General features: G+C 39.8%; 1 protein-coding gene across 8 annotated transcripts in view; it reads right to left on the reverse strand.

Annotated features, from left to right (window-relative positions):
- MEIS2 (Meis homeobox 2) overlaps positions 1-17,549 on the reverse strand; it is a 200,754-nt gene that overhangs the window by 5,227 nt on the left and 177,978 nt on the right. For all 8 annotated transcript variants that reach the window (XM_067742421.1, XM_067742415.1, XM_067742417.1 and 5 more), the window contains one exon: positions 369-427. In XM_067742421.1, coding sequence (XP_067598522.1) covers positions 369-427 — 59 coding nt within the window. The remainder of the gene's footprint in view (positions 1-368; positions 428-17,549) is intronic.

Consider the following 17,549-nt stretch of genomic DNA (forward strand, 5'->3'; position numbering starts at 1 on the left):
AATGCACACACCAAGGAATTGTGGGTAAGGAGAAAATGAGAGTGTGCTAATGATTGGATGCAGACAAGCAATGAGTAATTCCAGAGCTCACAGTCAAACAAACTGCTTGTGGCACTAATACTTGTGCCCAATTACCAATTCAGAAAGAAAATAAAAAGCAGTGTCAGTAGAGTCAGGGTGGGAAATCTCCAATTAGCACCAATTAGTGAAGTTGCTTCCTAGAATGGAATTCTGGGGACATTAAAAAACAAATCCTCCCAGAATGCCTGATGGAAGCATTTCTTTACCAGGTGATGAAACTCCTTAAGTATAACTTGATGAGGATTTGTGCCTGTGGGATGTGAACACAGAGATGAGTTGGAACTTGCCTGCTCGATTTGACTGGTCAATCATGGGCTGTACTATTCTTCTTCTGGCATTAATAAACCTGAAACAGAACAGAGACGTCCAGTCAGCAAATGCAATTTCTGTGCTCCGTGAACACTTCTGCACGAAAGCTGCGGAGAATACAACACAGTCAAACATCTACTGAAAATTATCTTTTTAATTCAAAGGCAATTTTCCCTCTCCATGTTCAAAAATAGCTGACTGGATCATCTCCTCCATCATCTCATCATCAACTCAAAGCTGACTTGCTAAAAAGGCTCAGGAAGGGAAAAAAGTTTTCCCTGAGAAAATTTCTATTAATTTGCAATTGTGCTTCTGCCTCTTGAACAAGTCGGAATCTGGTTAAAGTTCACAGGCTGGAAGATTTTCCCCCTTTCCCTAAACTCGCCATCACAGGGAGACCCGGCTTCCCCTTGCAGCTGGTCATAAATGGAGACCAGGCTCTGGCACTCGGCTTTCACAAGGTATTGTTAGGTCAGCAAAGCCATCAATTAGGCTGTCTGAAGTTTTATCACCAACACAGCAGTAATAAGTGCTGGCCAGAAAGACTTCTGCTCTTCGGCAACTCCTGCAGTTTAAGCCTGTAAAGTTAGGGGTCACTTAGAGGTCAGTGCCAGCTGGGGGCGGCCTTTCCAGTCTAAGCTGGGACACCCAGGGCAGGGATAAGGTAACTGCCAACCATAAACCCAGCCACCTTTCAACCCACTAGAAAGACAGAGCCTCAGGTACACATGGTTGATATTAGAGCCCAAGAAACATTTTCAAATCAGGTGGTGGCTGAATCACAGGAATGTAAAGGAGAAGCACTTATTTCGTATAGAAGCCTGGATCTAATTTTGCTGGAAATCCAAAAATAAGTGCCTACTTCATGTTACTTTAATGTTTAATAATGCCCATCAAATATTCATGTACAGAGTAAGATGATAAGAAATCTCCTTTATTTCTTCAAATTTAATAAAAACAAAACAATTTTCTACCATTTGCGAGTTATACCCCTGTCCCCATGCATTTAACGACATGCATTCCCCACACGCTTGAGCTGATGCACAGGATTCACGGGCTGCATGTTTTCAGGGGGAACATGGAGGGAGGGGGATGCCTAGCATATAGCTAGCTGTTCCTGCAAAACATACCCATGGATGACGTTTCCCAGTACTCCCAGTTTCAAATCTTCAGTGCAGGGGGACTTCATGATTAATGAGTCTACATGGGGTCACAGGCAGGAACTGAAAACTCATTCTTTGAAATTAGCCAGGAAAATTCTAGTGTGTTGGCAGCTCTGCGCTCCCATGGCGTTAAAGTCCCTTCTGTGGAGGACAGCAGCCCACACCTGTTCAGGCCTCCTGTGGGCACTCTGGTGGGAATACAATTAGACTGAAGAAAAATAGCCTCTAGAAAACCAAAGGAGTCTTTTGCATATGGGGTTTGTTTGGCAAACAATGGACTTCTTTATTACTTAAGAAAGCGTAGCTCAGATTGTCAAAAAACATCACACCCCCTCAGGTTTGGGGAAGAAAGTGACAGCTTATGAGAGGTGAAAACAAAAAGAGAGTGGAAACTGCGTATTTATTCCCACTGGGCACCTTAAGTGGTGCTGAGGAATATCTGACCAGATAGATCACAAAGCCTTCCAGAAGAATCCCTCAAGTCAGAGAAGGAACTTAATGGTCTCCTCTTTCCCTCACTGCTTTTACTGGGACCAAGGAGGACTGACCTGAGAGTTCCACCCCCAGAACTCTTTTCACCAGCTCAGGTTAAGACCAATTGAGATGCTCAGGAGAGGAGAAACCTTTCCTCTGCTCCTTGAAGTTTCTAATGGAGGACACACATGGCAGGGGTTTCACCTCTTTTTATGTGCTACTAATCCCGGTTTTGTTTTTTCCTATAGGCCAACTCTTTAGGTAAAATGAATTGCTATTTTTTCCCTTTTTAATTTCACCCTTTTACTCTTTTATTATTTACATCTGGAGGTTGTTCGCTTATTTATGTCTTTCTCTCCAGTTCCCCCAAACACTCCCTTCCTCACAGAGCCGCAAGGCATCATGGTCCTTAGTTCTCAGCAGGAGAACTCCACACTGTCTTCAAACAAATAATTACTGGGAAGGTTAGAGGTTCACTCAAAGGTCATTTCTTCGGATACTAGTCAGAATGTTTACATTAGTAAAAACGGGGTCATCTCAAAAGGTTGTTCAATGGGGGATCCACAACAATGCAGAACATTAAAAAAAGCAATCTGTGTGCTCTCAGGTCTTTATAGAAGCGCTGAACTTGGAAATGCCACTCCAGTGTTACATTTTCAACTAGTTACCATGGCATGGACTGGATGTTCACTAGCAGTTATGGCGATGGCCTTTCTTCGCCCAGTTCTACTAAACAAATAGGCAGAGAAGCCTCTGAAGGTTTTCACTAGATCCTTTTACAAAGGGTCATAGAGATTTTGCTTTTTTCACTAGGGCTCCAGTTAGCCTCTCTGAATTGTTGTTCTCAGACAATGTTTGTGATCCGTAGTGCTGTATCTTGCCAGATTCCTGATTCTACCACATTCTTTCAAATCACGCAGAATTTTAAAAACATATGGGCCCCAATTTTTCAGAAATCTCTTAACATACAACTCCTGCCAATTGTCAACTCCCCTGATCTTGGGATATCTTATAAACACCATAGATGTTACTATGAAAATTACCAATGAATGAGCTGACTGTAAGAACACTTTAACACTAAAACGTGAAATTACCCCCCTGCACTGATGATCCACAGTCTATTCTTAGAAAACACACCCATGTACATAAAATGAAGCCATTTAATTACCGATTTAAAAAATCCAATTAGGAGTAATTTTTATTTCTTTAATAACAGTAATGTGAAATTTCCAAATATGGTCTTTCCCCAAAATTACATAACATGAAAATTTTTTCCACTTCCTCTGATCTTTATTTTAAAATGAAGTTATTCAGTGCTCAAACAGTAAACAGAATATCAAGTTTTGATTCTACTTAAAATCTGAAGAGTCTAAGTTGAAAACAGACTGATCTTCCATCTTTCAAGGTCCAAGCTCCATTCATATGGAAAAATGCAACTCACTGGTTCAAAGACAAAAGACATCTTAAAAGGCTCAAAAGGTTTCCTGGCTATTAAATGGGTCTTACAAAATAACATTTTGATGAGTTAAGTGTAAATGAATCAGACACATATGGATTAAGTTATCCTTGAATTTCACACGGGTTTAAAAACTAAGGGGAAAAGAGGGTGTTGGCAAAAACATTTTGGACTTTGCCAAACCCAAAACATTTGAAAAATTGCTGAAGACATCCAACTAACCAAAATGCAGCAAGATGCACCCAACTTTAATGAAAACCCCCGCAAGTTATTTCCAATCCAAAGACTGTTAGGTTTTTCATCTGTATCTGATATTAAAAAATTCTCTAAGTTGTAATGTCATCCCAGAATGATTCTGAAGTTGAAGACATATACTTTTCTATTGGTACAAACTATTTCACCCGAAATCACAGAGTCTTCTTAGATAGCTCTTAAAAGCATTCTGAGGTTTGTACAACTTGCATGTAAAATATGCCATATATGATAAATGCCATAAATGTGCTAGTAAGCCTAGTGCCTTATCCAGATTTCACTTAAAAAATATTTTTCATTAGCCTCATTGTGACTTTTTTTAAGGGCTAGAGATAATTCCATTAGTGACTCCTTAGGGAATGAGTACCCTAAAGTACACTAGTTCCATTGATTTGTATTGAACACAAAGTTAGTATCCAGGCTCACAAAAGCTCTGGAGAGGATCTACTAAGACTATCTACTTTTTCATTAAATTTTACTAAAATAGAAAATGCATTAGTATGTGTGATCCTTAAAAATTATATACTTAGACGGTTAGTTTAAAAATAACTTAATTACAGAAATAAATTCAATGACTTTCCAAGAATCACGAGGACTTTTTGAGTCAACTGAGAGTGAAAAAATATATATCTATATATTAAAAAGAATAAACCCAAGAGAGGAAAATATCATTGAAATCTCATCTTGTCTTGTTGGAGAGAGGTCTTCTGGAGACCTCTCCCACAACCCCACCTTAAGCCCCAACAAAAGAGCCAAACTTTTCTGCAACCAAAATCTGACGCGGTGATTTTTCTTTTAAAGTGTTTTCACTCCCCAGCATATTTCAGATTGATAGAAGTAGACTTAGGTGTCATTCCTGATTGTTGGTTGATTCCTTTTCCTTTCTCTTTCTCCCTCTTTTTAAATGGCTGATAAATCCCTCTTTCTGGTTCACTAACTTCATGCCCCACCTGGTAACCCATTCCTTTCGGCAGCATTCCTTTTGTTAGAAAGCGCAGGCTTCCATGGAGTCAACTGGAAAGATGCCAGCCCTGAAACCCTCTGAGGGGGAATCAAGAATCCCCAGAATTGAAGCTTTTGCATCGTTTGGTCTGGTTAAGGAGGGGAGCTGAACTGCTGAAGAGGGATCCGATCAATTGGGAAGAGGTGTTATAGGCAGCTTGGTGACTGGGGACCTGTTAAAAAATGAAAAACCTCTGTTTCTCCACTTTCCCCAGCCATGAGACTTCATCAGTGAAGGTGCTTATTCACAAAGCTTGCTACTGGTTGGGGTGTGCAGCAATGAAGCCTCAAGAGGGGCAAGTCAGTTATCAAGTTTCTTCATTTTTTTTCTTCGTTCACAAAGAAAGCATGTCTTTTTCTGTGTGTGGTTATGGCTAAGAGTGGGGCTTTCTCAATGAGATACATTGAAAAGGCTGAATCAGTGAATTAAGCAGGTTTAATGCCTTTGAATGTGTACCCTGACACACAGATGATTGAGTCATGTCTCAAACATAAGTTTTTCACAGGTGGCCAGATAAGTGGGTCTTTTTTCCCAGACAACTGTGAGCAAAGTATGGTAAACAAATGAGATCCATGGGCTACTTAGAGACACATTCATGGTTCATAATTAATTTCCCAGAGCTACAGCTTAATTTATAATTTGATAGATACTAGATTGGTCTACAGCTCGCAAAACACCATGAGCTAATACTTATAAATTTACAATATGAAAACATGATATTAATCTGGAATCACACACCTTTTGTAGCTTTATGAATAGGCCTTGAGCAGTGGAGTGTTGATGCTGACATGAAAGGCCCTGGGCAAAATTATCAAGTAGCTCATGCTTATCTTCTGATGACCTTTCTAATGTGTTCTTTCAAAATTCTTTCTTTTATCTAATTCTTCCCTCAGGTTAGGAGGGTGCACATAGGTTCTTTACTAAAATACCCTACTTTGGGTAAACGCTTCTCAGTTATTGTTCCATATTCCAGACTTCTCTGTAGAGCAAAGTGATGAAGACCATGGGCTCATTCCTTGTTGTGTCACCTTGGGCAAGTCTATGTAAACTTCTAAGCCTCAGTTTGATTCCTATCTATCAACTGGGGCAAGAGTTGGGCCCAGATTGTTTATGAGGATTAAGGGAGATATTGCATGTAAAATCTTTGTGCCACAGTACCTGGCACACAGTAAGTGCTCGTTAAATGTTAGCTTACACTCAAAAGGCATCTATCTCATGTCCCCTCCTAAAGAGCTCTGTTCTCTTATGGGCAATAATTCAGACTAGGTGGGTTATTATTAAACAAAGCCATGCTGAGTTGATAACAGGGTAATAATGTGCTGTACCCCTGCAGGTAGCATGTGTCCATGCCATGGGGTCTTCCCAGAGATTACAGCTAATACAAGTGTATAATGCCATGGTGGGGATTTTAGACACTGGAGTGGCCATCTCCAGGGGGGCTGGGTAGTGGGGCGAGCTATTTTGAAATCACTCTCTTAACGGTTCTCTAGATCCTTGCAACTCTGTGTTCCATGGACGAGCCACATCAACATCCCCTCAAGCTTGTTAGAACTGCAGAAATATAGTGGTCCCCACCCTGGCACTACTGACTCTGAATCAATATTCTAAAAGATTTCCAGGTGACACATGCATATTTAAGTTTGAGAGTTTCTGCTCTAGGTCACATACCAAATACATGATCTAGTACTCTTACTAAGAATAGAAACTTGCAAAGATCAAGTTGTAATCAAGAACCTTAGCTGTGAAAATGCACATACTATTCTCTTTAGCTATGTCAGATCTAAACAGTCCTTTAATCACTTGTCTTGGGCAACAAACAATTTATAATAATTTAATACATTTTACTCCATTGGTACCTCCTAAAGGAAAAGTTGGACCAATAAAGTGTTCTTGTGGAAACTGTTCTCTCTCAGGAATGGATAGCAGGAAAATGGTAGATTTCTATTTTTATTTCATGTTATTCTGATCTGTTTGAGTTTTTAATAAGTATGATTATTTTCATAATTAAAAAAGTGTTTAAAATGGCCTGGAGAATTTGGCATCCTATTTGACTAAGGCATATACAGTCAACAGTAGAGACTTTTTAATAAAAGTATTTGAGAAATTCCTCTCAGATAGGGAATTATCTTTTATTTTCTTTATAATACTGAGCAACAATAAACACTATTCCATAAGTATAATCACACCCAATGGCGCGTAACAAAACATCCCAGCAGGTTATGATTTTGAAGCACTGTTACTCTTCCAGAATGCTATCAGATTATTCATGTGCGGCTATTTATCATGCACTATAAAAGTGATCTTTCAAAGCTACTTGAAAGCAAGGGAGGAGAAAATACACAAAGATCCTTAGCTATTCATATCTAGGATCTATCCTCTTAAAGATAAAATACTAAGTCAATAGACATAAGTTGTAGTATATTACCTCATCCTGTACATGATTTATTGCAGATGGAAATCAACTAGAAACTGAATTACTCTGAAAGTTTTACTACTGACATTAAAATTCCAGATCTGTATACCTACACTCCTAATAGTGCTTCTGAAAGCAATTCTTTACAGACACGGAAGATACATCTACAGCTTTGTTCGGCTCTATCAGCATAAAATGCAGGAGTAATTGTTCTCAAAATTACCAATGATCAAGTACCTGTTCATCTATCTGAACACTACTGCCTGACTGGGCTTCGAAAACTCAACCAGTCACCTGACAATCAGTTTCACACATTTTAGCCGGTTCTCATCCTGTTCCTAGCCATTTCACGCTAACAGGAGAAGATCCCGACAAATCTAGTATCTCTTTAGCTTTCAACATCACCTTTGATTGGAGTATTAATTCTATATCCTACTTCTCAGTGGAAGCCACCTAAGCATTAACTTGCCAAAAATACACCAAGCTGTTTAGTAATTATGTATTAGCTATGTTTGAGGAGATCAAGGTGCACTTACATGCCCTATGCTATGGATATCTCTTTGATTAGCTTGTCATCTGCTCGGAAGAAGACGTAGGCGGATTCTCCCATACAGTCTAGCAGGCCAGCTGTTAGCTGCCTGTCAAGCCCTCAAGTGGACAAGTAGTCCAGGAGCAAAAATGTCACTCCTTTGATCTGGCAAGGAGCAGCTGCTGATTTATAGAGTAGGACTTTGTTCTTCCGTTCTATTTTACTTTCTTTCCTAAGGCAGAACCACAAAATCCAGGAGAAAAAAAAAAGTGCCGTTGCCGGCAACATCAACAAGCTCTGACAATTGCAACAGGGTTTTTCTTGGCCCGAACAAAGCTCTCAGGCATCTCCTTTGACGCTCACCTTTCCCCCTCCTCTCCCCCTCTCCCCACCATCTTTTGCAATGCGGTAGTTATTGTTTAATTCAGCTTCTGTAAATGGAATGGACTGTGGCCAGCAAGCCTGGGGCATAAACACACCTGTATGAAAGGAGTCTTATTGTAGCAACCATCTACAAGCAAGCTCGCATGAACCACGCGTTCCTGAGTTGAGAAAGAATGCTCCGTTTTTCCTGACAGCAAATTTTACCCTGAGTTTCTACTTTTGGTGCCACCAGCCTATGATGACCACGTTTGAACTGTTTCCTCTTCAACGGCATTACACTCTTTATATCCAAGAGAAAAAGGGATTCGATTTTTTAAACCTGTGAGCAAACAGATCCATCCAAAATGTTTATTCACCGTCTATAATATCAATCATTAAGCCCCGAATTAAACAACGTCCTGAAAAGCTTTTGCAAATGCAGTATCAAAGATGCCATAATGTTGATTTCGTTACCACTCATTTATACTGACACAGGCTTCCCTGAGTAATATATAAGGAAAAAAATCAACCACAAAATCTCCATAAGCCATATGCATCGCCTTGCTAAGAACTAAACTGGTTTCAAACGCATGATCCCGTTCTCAGTGGATACATCTGTCACGTCAGAGATGTCCTGTCAACCAAGTGGAACAGGAAACAATGTGGCCTTGAGATAAACTGTGAGAAGTCATTAGCCATATGCATGTACGTATGTGTGTGTATACATGCACATACACATACATGTATGTATATGTATGTGTACACACACACACACACACACACACACACACACACACCAGGCAGGCAGGCAATAAACTTTGCAGAGATTAACACCTGGCTAAGTTTTCTGTTCTGCTGCTGCTGAAAGGAAGGGTAAGAAGGGTTATCAACGCTAGAATATTTAGACATATAACCACATAGGTCAAAGACAGAAACTTTGTAGGCAGTGGGAATGCTGAAAATGATGGAGAAAAGAAAAGCTGCTAAAAATCCTTGTTTTTCTGCCATCATGCCATGTTCTAGTGTTTTCTCTTTTCTCCCCTTTCTCACTTTCCAGGGCAAACAGACATTTTTCTCAGCCTCATTCCTTGCTTTATCCTATGTTCCCCAGGGGTCAGTCAACAGTTATTCAGCACCTACTGCCTCAATGTCTCGAGAACTGTCCTAGTAGAGCTTTCTCTGGGAGTGCATACGTATCCCAGGGAGAGACTGGGTTCTGGAGGGGAAAGGTGAGGGGGTAGGAAGGGCAGCAAGGTGTAGAGAACAGGGATTATGTAAGGCCTCTTTTCATCCTTTTTTGGTCCTAAAAACTTTAGAATGAGTAAGTATTAAGCTCCACAGTAATCTGTACATGTGTCACACACTGATAAATCTTCTACATTCTGTACCTAACAAAAGACAAGTTTAATAACAAAATATGACAAGATCATATATAATAAGAAATTATATATAATATGTAAGTATATAATTATGTGACTGTGTCCATATTATTTAAAATTTAAAAAATGCAGTTCAAGCCTTTAAAGCTTTTTACTCTTTGCAACCACAGAAACAAATTGAAAAGCACAATTTGAGAATACGTAATAATTACAAATCATAGCAGTCCACACTCAGTAAATAAGTGTGATGGAGTCAATTAGAGAAGTCAGATGACGGTTAATCACCGGATTCTTGGAGGAGGGAAGTTGGACCAGATTAAAAGCGTATAGATTATTGGGAAGGAAGGAAATAAGGAAATGGTGTGTGTGAAGACACCGAGGCAGATCAGGCTGTGCGCAAGGGAGGGTGCAGGAACTGACTTCAGACAGGCTCCTGGTTTTGGTCTGGAACACATGGCCACAGTTAATAGACAAGCTGGTGGAGGAGTTTTTATTTTTCCAGCTTTATTGAGTTGTAATTGATACGTACCATTGTGTAAGTTTGATATATAAGACTGTGTAAGCTTAAGGTATACAATGTGTTGATTTGACACATTTATATGTTACAAAAGGATCAGCACTATAGCATTAGCTAACACCTCCATCACATCACGTAATTACCATTTCTTTTTCATGGTGAGAACATTTAATATCTATTCTCTTGGCAACTTTCAAGTACATGATACGAGACTGTTAAGTATCATCACCAGGCTTTGCATTAGATTCCCAGAACTTATTCATCTTCTAACTGGAAGTTTGTATCCTTTAACCAACATCTCCCCATTTTCCCCACCCGGGTGGAAGTTCTTGAGTAACAAACTGAACCTCTGAAATTCCTGAAGAGTGGAATGATGAAATATGGTGCTTGAGGAAGATGTATTTCTGAGAGCTATGTATGAGTTGATGAGAAGCTAGAAGCTAAACGGTAGAAAGCTATTCTAATCCAAGCAGAAGAGGGAAATAAAGTGAACTCAGACTAAGGTGGTAGAAATACAAAAGAAGTAGGCCATGTGGCTTGGCGAACTGCTGATGAAGTGTGCTTAGCTGGCAAAGAAAAGATACAAATATAAACGATATTAAAAGGATAAACCTGAGAATCTATGTCTGGTATGCTATGGTATACACTTGATGAAAATTGGAAATTTCGGAGGAATTCCTACTTGTTGAGATGAGGAGAGGCAAACCCAGCTTTCCAGATGTTGCCTTTGAGTTGACAGTGGGACTTTCAGGCTGACAAGCTCGTCAGGCCACTCAAGACAAAGGACAAAAGAAGAGTGAAAGTCTAGAAAGAAGCGACTTTAACTTCAAACCCCTCTCATCTCCTCAAATCTCCAAAACTAGATGAATATTTCAGGCTGTGGCAACAAGTATAATAAACTGCCTAACTACTTCCAAAAGAATTACTTCCTGCAGATCTTACCAAGTCCTTTATCTAACAATGGCTGGTCAAGTTAATTGTCAGTAAAAACCTTTATTCCTATTAGGTCCAGCTTGCTTTTTCTTTTAATTCTGAGATAATTTGTGTGACTGGATTTAGAGGGCAATGGTAATAATGTACTGTGTGCTGCTAAACAAATTGTGTTTCACTTCATACTCTGTGGAAGTTCCAAAAGAGTTTTAAAGATTGGAGATGGGAAAAATATATGGGAGACTGTTTGTTTTTAAGACAATTAAGGGTGGGTTTTCTCCAGGTAGTGACAACTAATTTAGAAGAGAATTGATAGGACAAAGTGTTCCATTGAAAAGGGACTCCATTAAGTGTGATGGCTTCCAAATTGTGTCCTCCTTTCAAACAGTATTTTTCTTTTTAAACGGGCTTTTAAAGTGAAAACTATAGCACTTCACCCAAAATGGTGTGGAAACAAATGGTTCTCAAGTGTCTATTCTTCAACTCAGGCCAAGCCATCCCAACACCAGCAATCTACAGCCACTTGGTGTTTGGAGGGAAGGGGCTTGCATGAGAATGTCCCCGTGGCCCTTTCATTTGTCTGTGGGGCTCCTTTTTCTAAAGCAGCAGGGGAGACCTCAGAGACCAGCGTGGCATGCCAGGAGTGTTTGGATGGGCCAGGCTCTTATCCTTCTTCCAACTCTCCTGCTGGTTTAAAAGAAAGAATGTGGCAGAAGACACATGAGGAAAGTGGCAACATTCTTAGGGCCCTTTATCAATACCACTGCTTTCTTTAAATTGTAGCTTGGTCTCTTGTTTGAGAGGCTGAGATTTTAGCACTTTTAAAGGGAACCATAAGTGAGAAATCTCCTAGGTGTTAAGCTTTAGAGTGGCTTCAACCCAAAATAAGAAAAAAAAATGAGATTAAAACACAGAAAGTCAAGTAATATTAAGAAAAAGATCCAACAAACAAAATATCATAAATATGCATATATGGTACAGTCTTTCTGTTTAAACCAAATGGTATTTAACCAGTTTATACTGGCATCTAGTCCAGGTGCCAAAGGGGGAAAAATCGAAGATTTAAAAAATTTCAAGGTCACTTCAAATAACCTATAGTTCTAACAGTTATACATCTAACAAAAATCTTTAAAAATTATTATGAAAACATATCCCATTATGTCAAGAGGCAAAAAAATCTATTCATAAACATATGACTTAATGTCTTCACATTTATGATGATCAGACATCAAAGACCAAATTCCAAATAAAATTTCTTCACTGCCTTTTCTTAATAACAAATTAAACATCTTTTACTTTGATTTGCAGCTGAGTAGCATTCTGTATCTTCTTCAGAGATGTTATATGCAGTCTTTCCAATGTGACGGTATTATTACCCACAAAATTTTTAGCATCATCCCGTAATCATAAAAGACATAAAATATATCTTTATAAATCACAAGAGACTCAGCAAACCAGCAGTTATGCCACATCTGCTTTAATCCTTAAATATTTTAGCTTTAGAGGGTTAGTGGATTTCTTTCCCCTGATTTGCAGAGAAATAAAGACATCAACTTTTGATTCCTGTGTTCCAGACAAAGCTATAGTCTCCAATAGACAAAGAAGCAAACACTTTGTACTGCAATTTGAAAGGATCTTTTTTTTTGCATATTCACATTTCACATCTACCAGAATTTCCTAAAGTGGCTTACTATTAGAAGTAGAAGGGCTTCCCTGGTGGCGCAGTGGTTGAGAATCTGCCTGCCAATGCAGGGGACATGGGTTCGAGCCCTGGTCTGGGAAGATCCCACATGCTGCAGAGCAACTGGGCCCGTGAGCCACAACTACTGAGCCTGCGCGTCTGGAGCCTGTGCTCCGCAACAAGAGAGGCCGCGACAGTGAGAGGCCGGCGCACCGCGATGAAGAGTGGCCCCCGCTCGCCGCAACTGGAGAAAGCCCACGCACAGAAACGAAGGCCCAACACAGCCAATAAATAAATAAATAAATTTATATTAAAAAAAAAAAACCTTTAAAAAAATAGAAATGATAGCATTTGAATGATCTCCATTTTCACAGTAAAGATAAAGTAACGTAAAAATAAGTTAATTTACAAATTGGTTTAACTGCTATACAGTAATGTACATATAAACAAAAAGGCAATTAATAAGCATAAAGTTAATATGCTAACATGCTAGGAACACACTATTTCTTCAGTCTGGGATGGCCTTTCTCCCATGGCTATCTGGTCAACACACCCTTCAAAATTCTTATCAGAGAACAGCTTTTGGAGGTAACGTCTCTGATTCCACAGTTTGAGTAAGAAGCACTTCTTCAGTCAGTAGCACTTATAGCTCACAGGCCCATCACAGCATTTATTCAATACTATAATCACAATTTACGTGTCCAGCTTCCCACCAGGTAGCCCTAGAAAGCAGAACCACATCTGAATTCTATGTTATTGAGAGTGTGTCAAGCATGCAATACATCCTCAATAAAATGTATTGTGAATGAATAACTAAATGGCTGAATGAAAACAAGGTTCCTACGTCTCGGAAATAATGTTGAATTGAGAATGGAAGAGCCCAGCGGGATTTTCTTGTCCTCACTTTGCAAGTGGCTGAATAGCTGAAACCCTGACGAAATAATATTCCCTAGAATAGGGCAGAGCTAATATGGGAAATAACTCTGGCTTCCTGGCTCTGTGTAGTTATCTTTGCACTCAAAAACCACTAAAGATACAGACTAGAGGCATTAGCTGAAAGGTGTGAATCCATCTGGGCATTAGAGATGCCAGGCAAGTCTTGTGTACAGGGTTGAAGGAAGAGAAGGACTTGACTTGGCAGAAAGTGGGCACCAGACTTTTCTAGGCTGGTGAACATTGGGGCATGATAAGTCCAGTTGACTGAGAGAAGAGAATAAGCTGGGAGTAATGGGAACTGAGGTCAATGGAGTACTCTGGTGTGTGTGTGTGTGTGTTTGGGGACAGAGGAATAGTGAGTAGAAAGTGAAGGAGTAAGGTTTGTGAGATGGAGAAAGGAAATAGAAAACTTTCTTAAAATATTTCTTTCTCATTATATCTTTCTAAGGAAGTTTTCCCAAATTGTGCTCTGAAGGACACTGGTGTCAATAGGTGTTCCTCCAAAACAAAGATGGTAGGTCAAAGTGTGGTAGGGAAACAGCACTAAGTGAAACAAAGTAAAGATGTGTTCTTCGCTGCAAGTGATGTCACAGCTTTTAATAGCTTTTTAATAGGCTAATATTATGAATCTCTAAGAGGGAATAATGGTACCAATCAATTCTTAAGTGTAGTTATTAAGATTTTGAGGGGCACTAGGGTTGCAAGGATTTGAAGAAAAATGAAGCAGTGTTTTTTTAACCAAAATTGTATTTTTAAATCATTTATCTATTTGAAAATAGGATTTCCATGTTCCTACTTCCCCAAGTCAGACTCAGAGATAGAGAATCATTTGAAGGGCTCTTGTTTTATATATTACCTGTTCACAATACCCCCTCCCAAGATTATTATAAAACCTGACTACTCCATTGCCCTTTGACCCCCAAAAATGTGCAGGCTGAAAATGTTCTCTAGAATTTCTCTATCTCAAAGGTAGTTTGATCATTAGAAGATGATGTTAGGCTGGGATGTCTTCTCTAACCTTTCCCTTTTGCTACTTTTCTCATATTTTCTTACTCAAAGAAATATTTTTTAAAAAAACAACAACTATCATTGGGTATTTTGCTATGTGTGCCTAAAATTTATGCTTCAAAAATGATTCAGAAACTGAAGACTAATCTTAAATCTGGAGTTTTTTTTTTTTTTTTGGCAACACCCTCTGCATCTTTCATTAATCAGAACTAAAATTGGGCTGTGGCCATCTAACTTTAGCATGTCTATTACATGTGTTAGAGACTTCTGTGTATGGAGGGTGGGAGATGGGGAGGAGAGAGACAGAGGCAGAGACAAGATGGTGAGGGGAGCATGACATTAAGGAAAAGAAGAAATGAGAAGGGGAAAGAGACAGGAAAAGAGGAAGCGCTGCTTTGGATAAAGTACATCAATGCACATCCAGCTTCTCCCTCCGCTCCCCTCCCCTCCCCTCCCCTCCCACCCCCGCCCCTGCCAATCCTGCTTTCTTGTTTACAGAGTGTACAAGTACAAAATCAGCTTTTACTTGTAACTGTGTTAAACACCACCTGCCTGCCCTCTGAACCTCGCTGTCCCAGGATGAGGTCAGCCCGGTGAAGGGCTCCAGTTCTATAAGCAATCCTGTCATTCAGGCTAACAGCAGTGATTCGCTCACAGGGGGCAAAAATGACTCAATTGTTGGGCTTATTGAACTCCAGGGAGCACAGCTACTCTATCATTACCATGGAGTGCAAACACCCTGAGCTCTGTTTTGGTCCACTTAAAATTGCTATTTGTTGTGAAGGATTGGCAAAGCAATTCTTAAAATGATGGGGGTGAAAGTAAGGCGAGTGCCATTATGGGCTTTTACTTCCGTTTAAGCAGAAGTAAGCAGTACAGGACTCGTTCTGAGCCTGACCCACTTATTTAACCTTTTGTTCACTTTGCTGTATTAACATATATTAACTGGCTATATAAGCCCTGGGGGGGATAACCACCTCATGACCAAATTACAGTTCCATTTTCATGGGTAACCTCTCCTTGGGTGGAAATTAAACCCCAACAGAAATACATGGTAGGTCCACACAGAACTGAGGAGGGATGCCCTCAAACAAATGCTGAATGCCAGTCCTGCAAAGACCAGAGCAACCACAGAGAGGTTGGGTAAATTATACACTAGAGGAACTATTTGAAAAACCAAATAAATTTAATTAAATAAGTTACAAAATTATCTTCCCGTCTCTTATCTACTCCCCTTGGTTAATATCCATGACATACTGATGTTGCATAATTGCTCTTACGGAATGCTGCAGCTCAGAGCCATAATGAGCTGCCTTTGCACAAAGGCAGCAAAAGTGGTTTCCCTACAGAGTTATCTTCTCAATTATTTATACTTGCAACACTTTCACATAATGGCAGTTTTAAAATCAAACAAACAAAGCAAACCGTACAATAAACGAAGGAGACAAGAAGGTGCAGGGACCTTTTCTTTCTTTTTTGAACACCAGAAGGGAGAGGCAGGCCATATAGAGTCAGCTGAATTTGGTTCCTCGAAAAGTCTCAGGGGCCCTGCGACCAGATGACATCAAAGCATTTGAGACTGCCACCTTGGTGAAGGATTAGACATGCTCCGCATACCTACCTTGCTTTTAATGTGTCATATCCAAATATATAAAGGAATGCAAACTTAATTTTTGCCTTTTACAAATTGGCCTTTGAAAATTCCTAACCAGAAGACTTGACCCCCACTCCCAACTCCGGAAAAAAAAAGGTGCTAAACTGTCAAAACGATGTCAATGTACACAGAGAATGGCTGTGTGTGTCACAGTGGTCCCCCAGGCAGCAGAGGGGCTGGCCAGTTTTTACGGTGCTTGTTTCTACTGTCCACACCTGCCTTTGGTTAATCACTCAAAAACTTAACAGTCAAAAGAGAAAAAGCTACTTTGTACTTCTACTAAATACGGATATACAAAATAAGATAAAGGGTATATTTAAACATTATGGTAAAATTATAATATTATTTCTAATATTTAATTGTGGAATCTCTTTGAAATGAACTGTTACTGCTGCCATCAAGTTCCAACTTATTTTGTTCCTAGCACTCAGCTTGGTTGCCTCTTCAGAGTAGATGTTCAGTGTTAGCCTGGTTATTTTCCCAGGTTAATCTACAGATGTGCTTGAAGAGCTTATATTTTAAGAAATTAAAAGGGAACTTTCGACCAGACATACATTTTGGATCTGCATAAAATCCGCATTTTGTTTAAGATTCTCCATTAACAAGCATAGGTTCTAGCCTTTTAGGAGGAAGTTAGTCACTGTCTTTACTTAAAGAGTTATTCCTCATCAAATGATGGCCAGTCATGTACCTGTGATTAAAGATATTCACTATCAATGCCAGTGAAACACAGCTTTTTATATCACCTACCAGCCGGATCCAAAGAACAAACTGTTAAAGCAATTATTTCCTTAAAGTCCTGCAGAGAAAGATTATAAAGACACAGTAAAAATACTAATTTTAGGGCTTCCCTGGTGGTGCAGTGGTTGGGAGTCCGCCTGCCGATGCAGGGGACGCGGGTTCGTGCCCCGGTCCGGGAGGATCCCACGTGCCGCGGAGCGGCTGGGCCCGTGAGCTATGGCCGCTGAGCCTGCGCGTCCGGAGCCCGTGCTCCGCAACGGGAGAGGCCACAGCAGTGAGAGGCCCGCGTACCGCAAAAAAAAAAAAAAAAAAAAAAACTAATTTTAAAAACCTCAAAATTTGTCTCTTGCGATATGCCAATATGCACACACATTGAATTTACACACACACACACGCACATACATACACTTGCTTTTCATTAACGCACCTTACATGCCTTGTGACTTTAAATCTCTCTTGTCTTGACACAGTTAAAAAAAAAATTAAGATTTTTTTTTCCCCAAGTACACAGGTACTACTGTGAAAGATCAGAAGGAAAAAAATATACCATGCTGAAAGGAAATCAGACCATGACCCATAACCTGTCTGAGGACAGGCTGTGGATGGGGTCATCAGAGGGAAGCAGTTGGGACTGAGCTGGGATCCACTATCTTGTGTTGC

This window comes from Pseudorca crassidens, chromosome 1 (assembly GCF_039906515.1).
Source record: "Pseudorca crassidens isolate mPseCra1 chromosome 1, mPseCra1.hap1, whole genome shotgun sequence".
NCBI classification, from domain to species: domain Eukaryota; kingdom Metazoa; phylum Chordata; class Mammalia; order Artiodactyla; family Delphinidae; genus Pseudorca; species Pseudorca crassidens.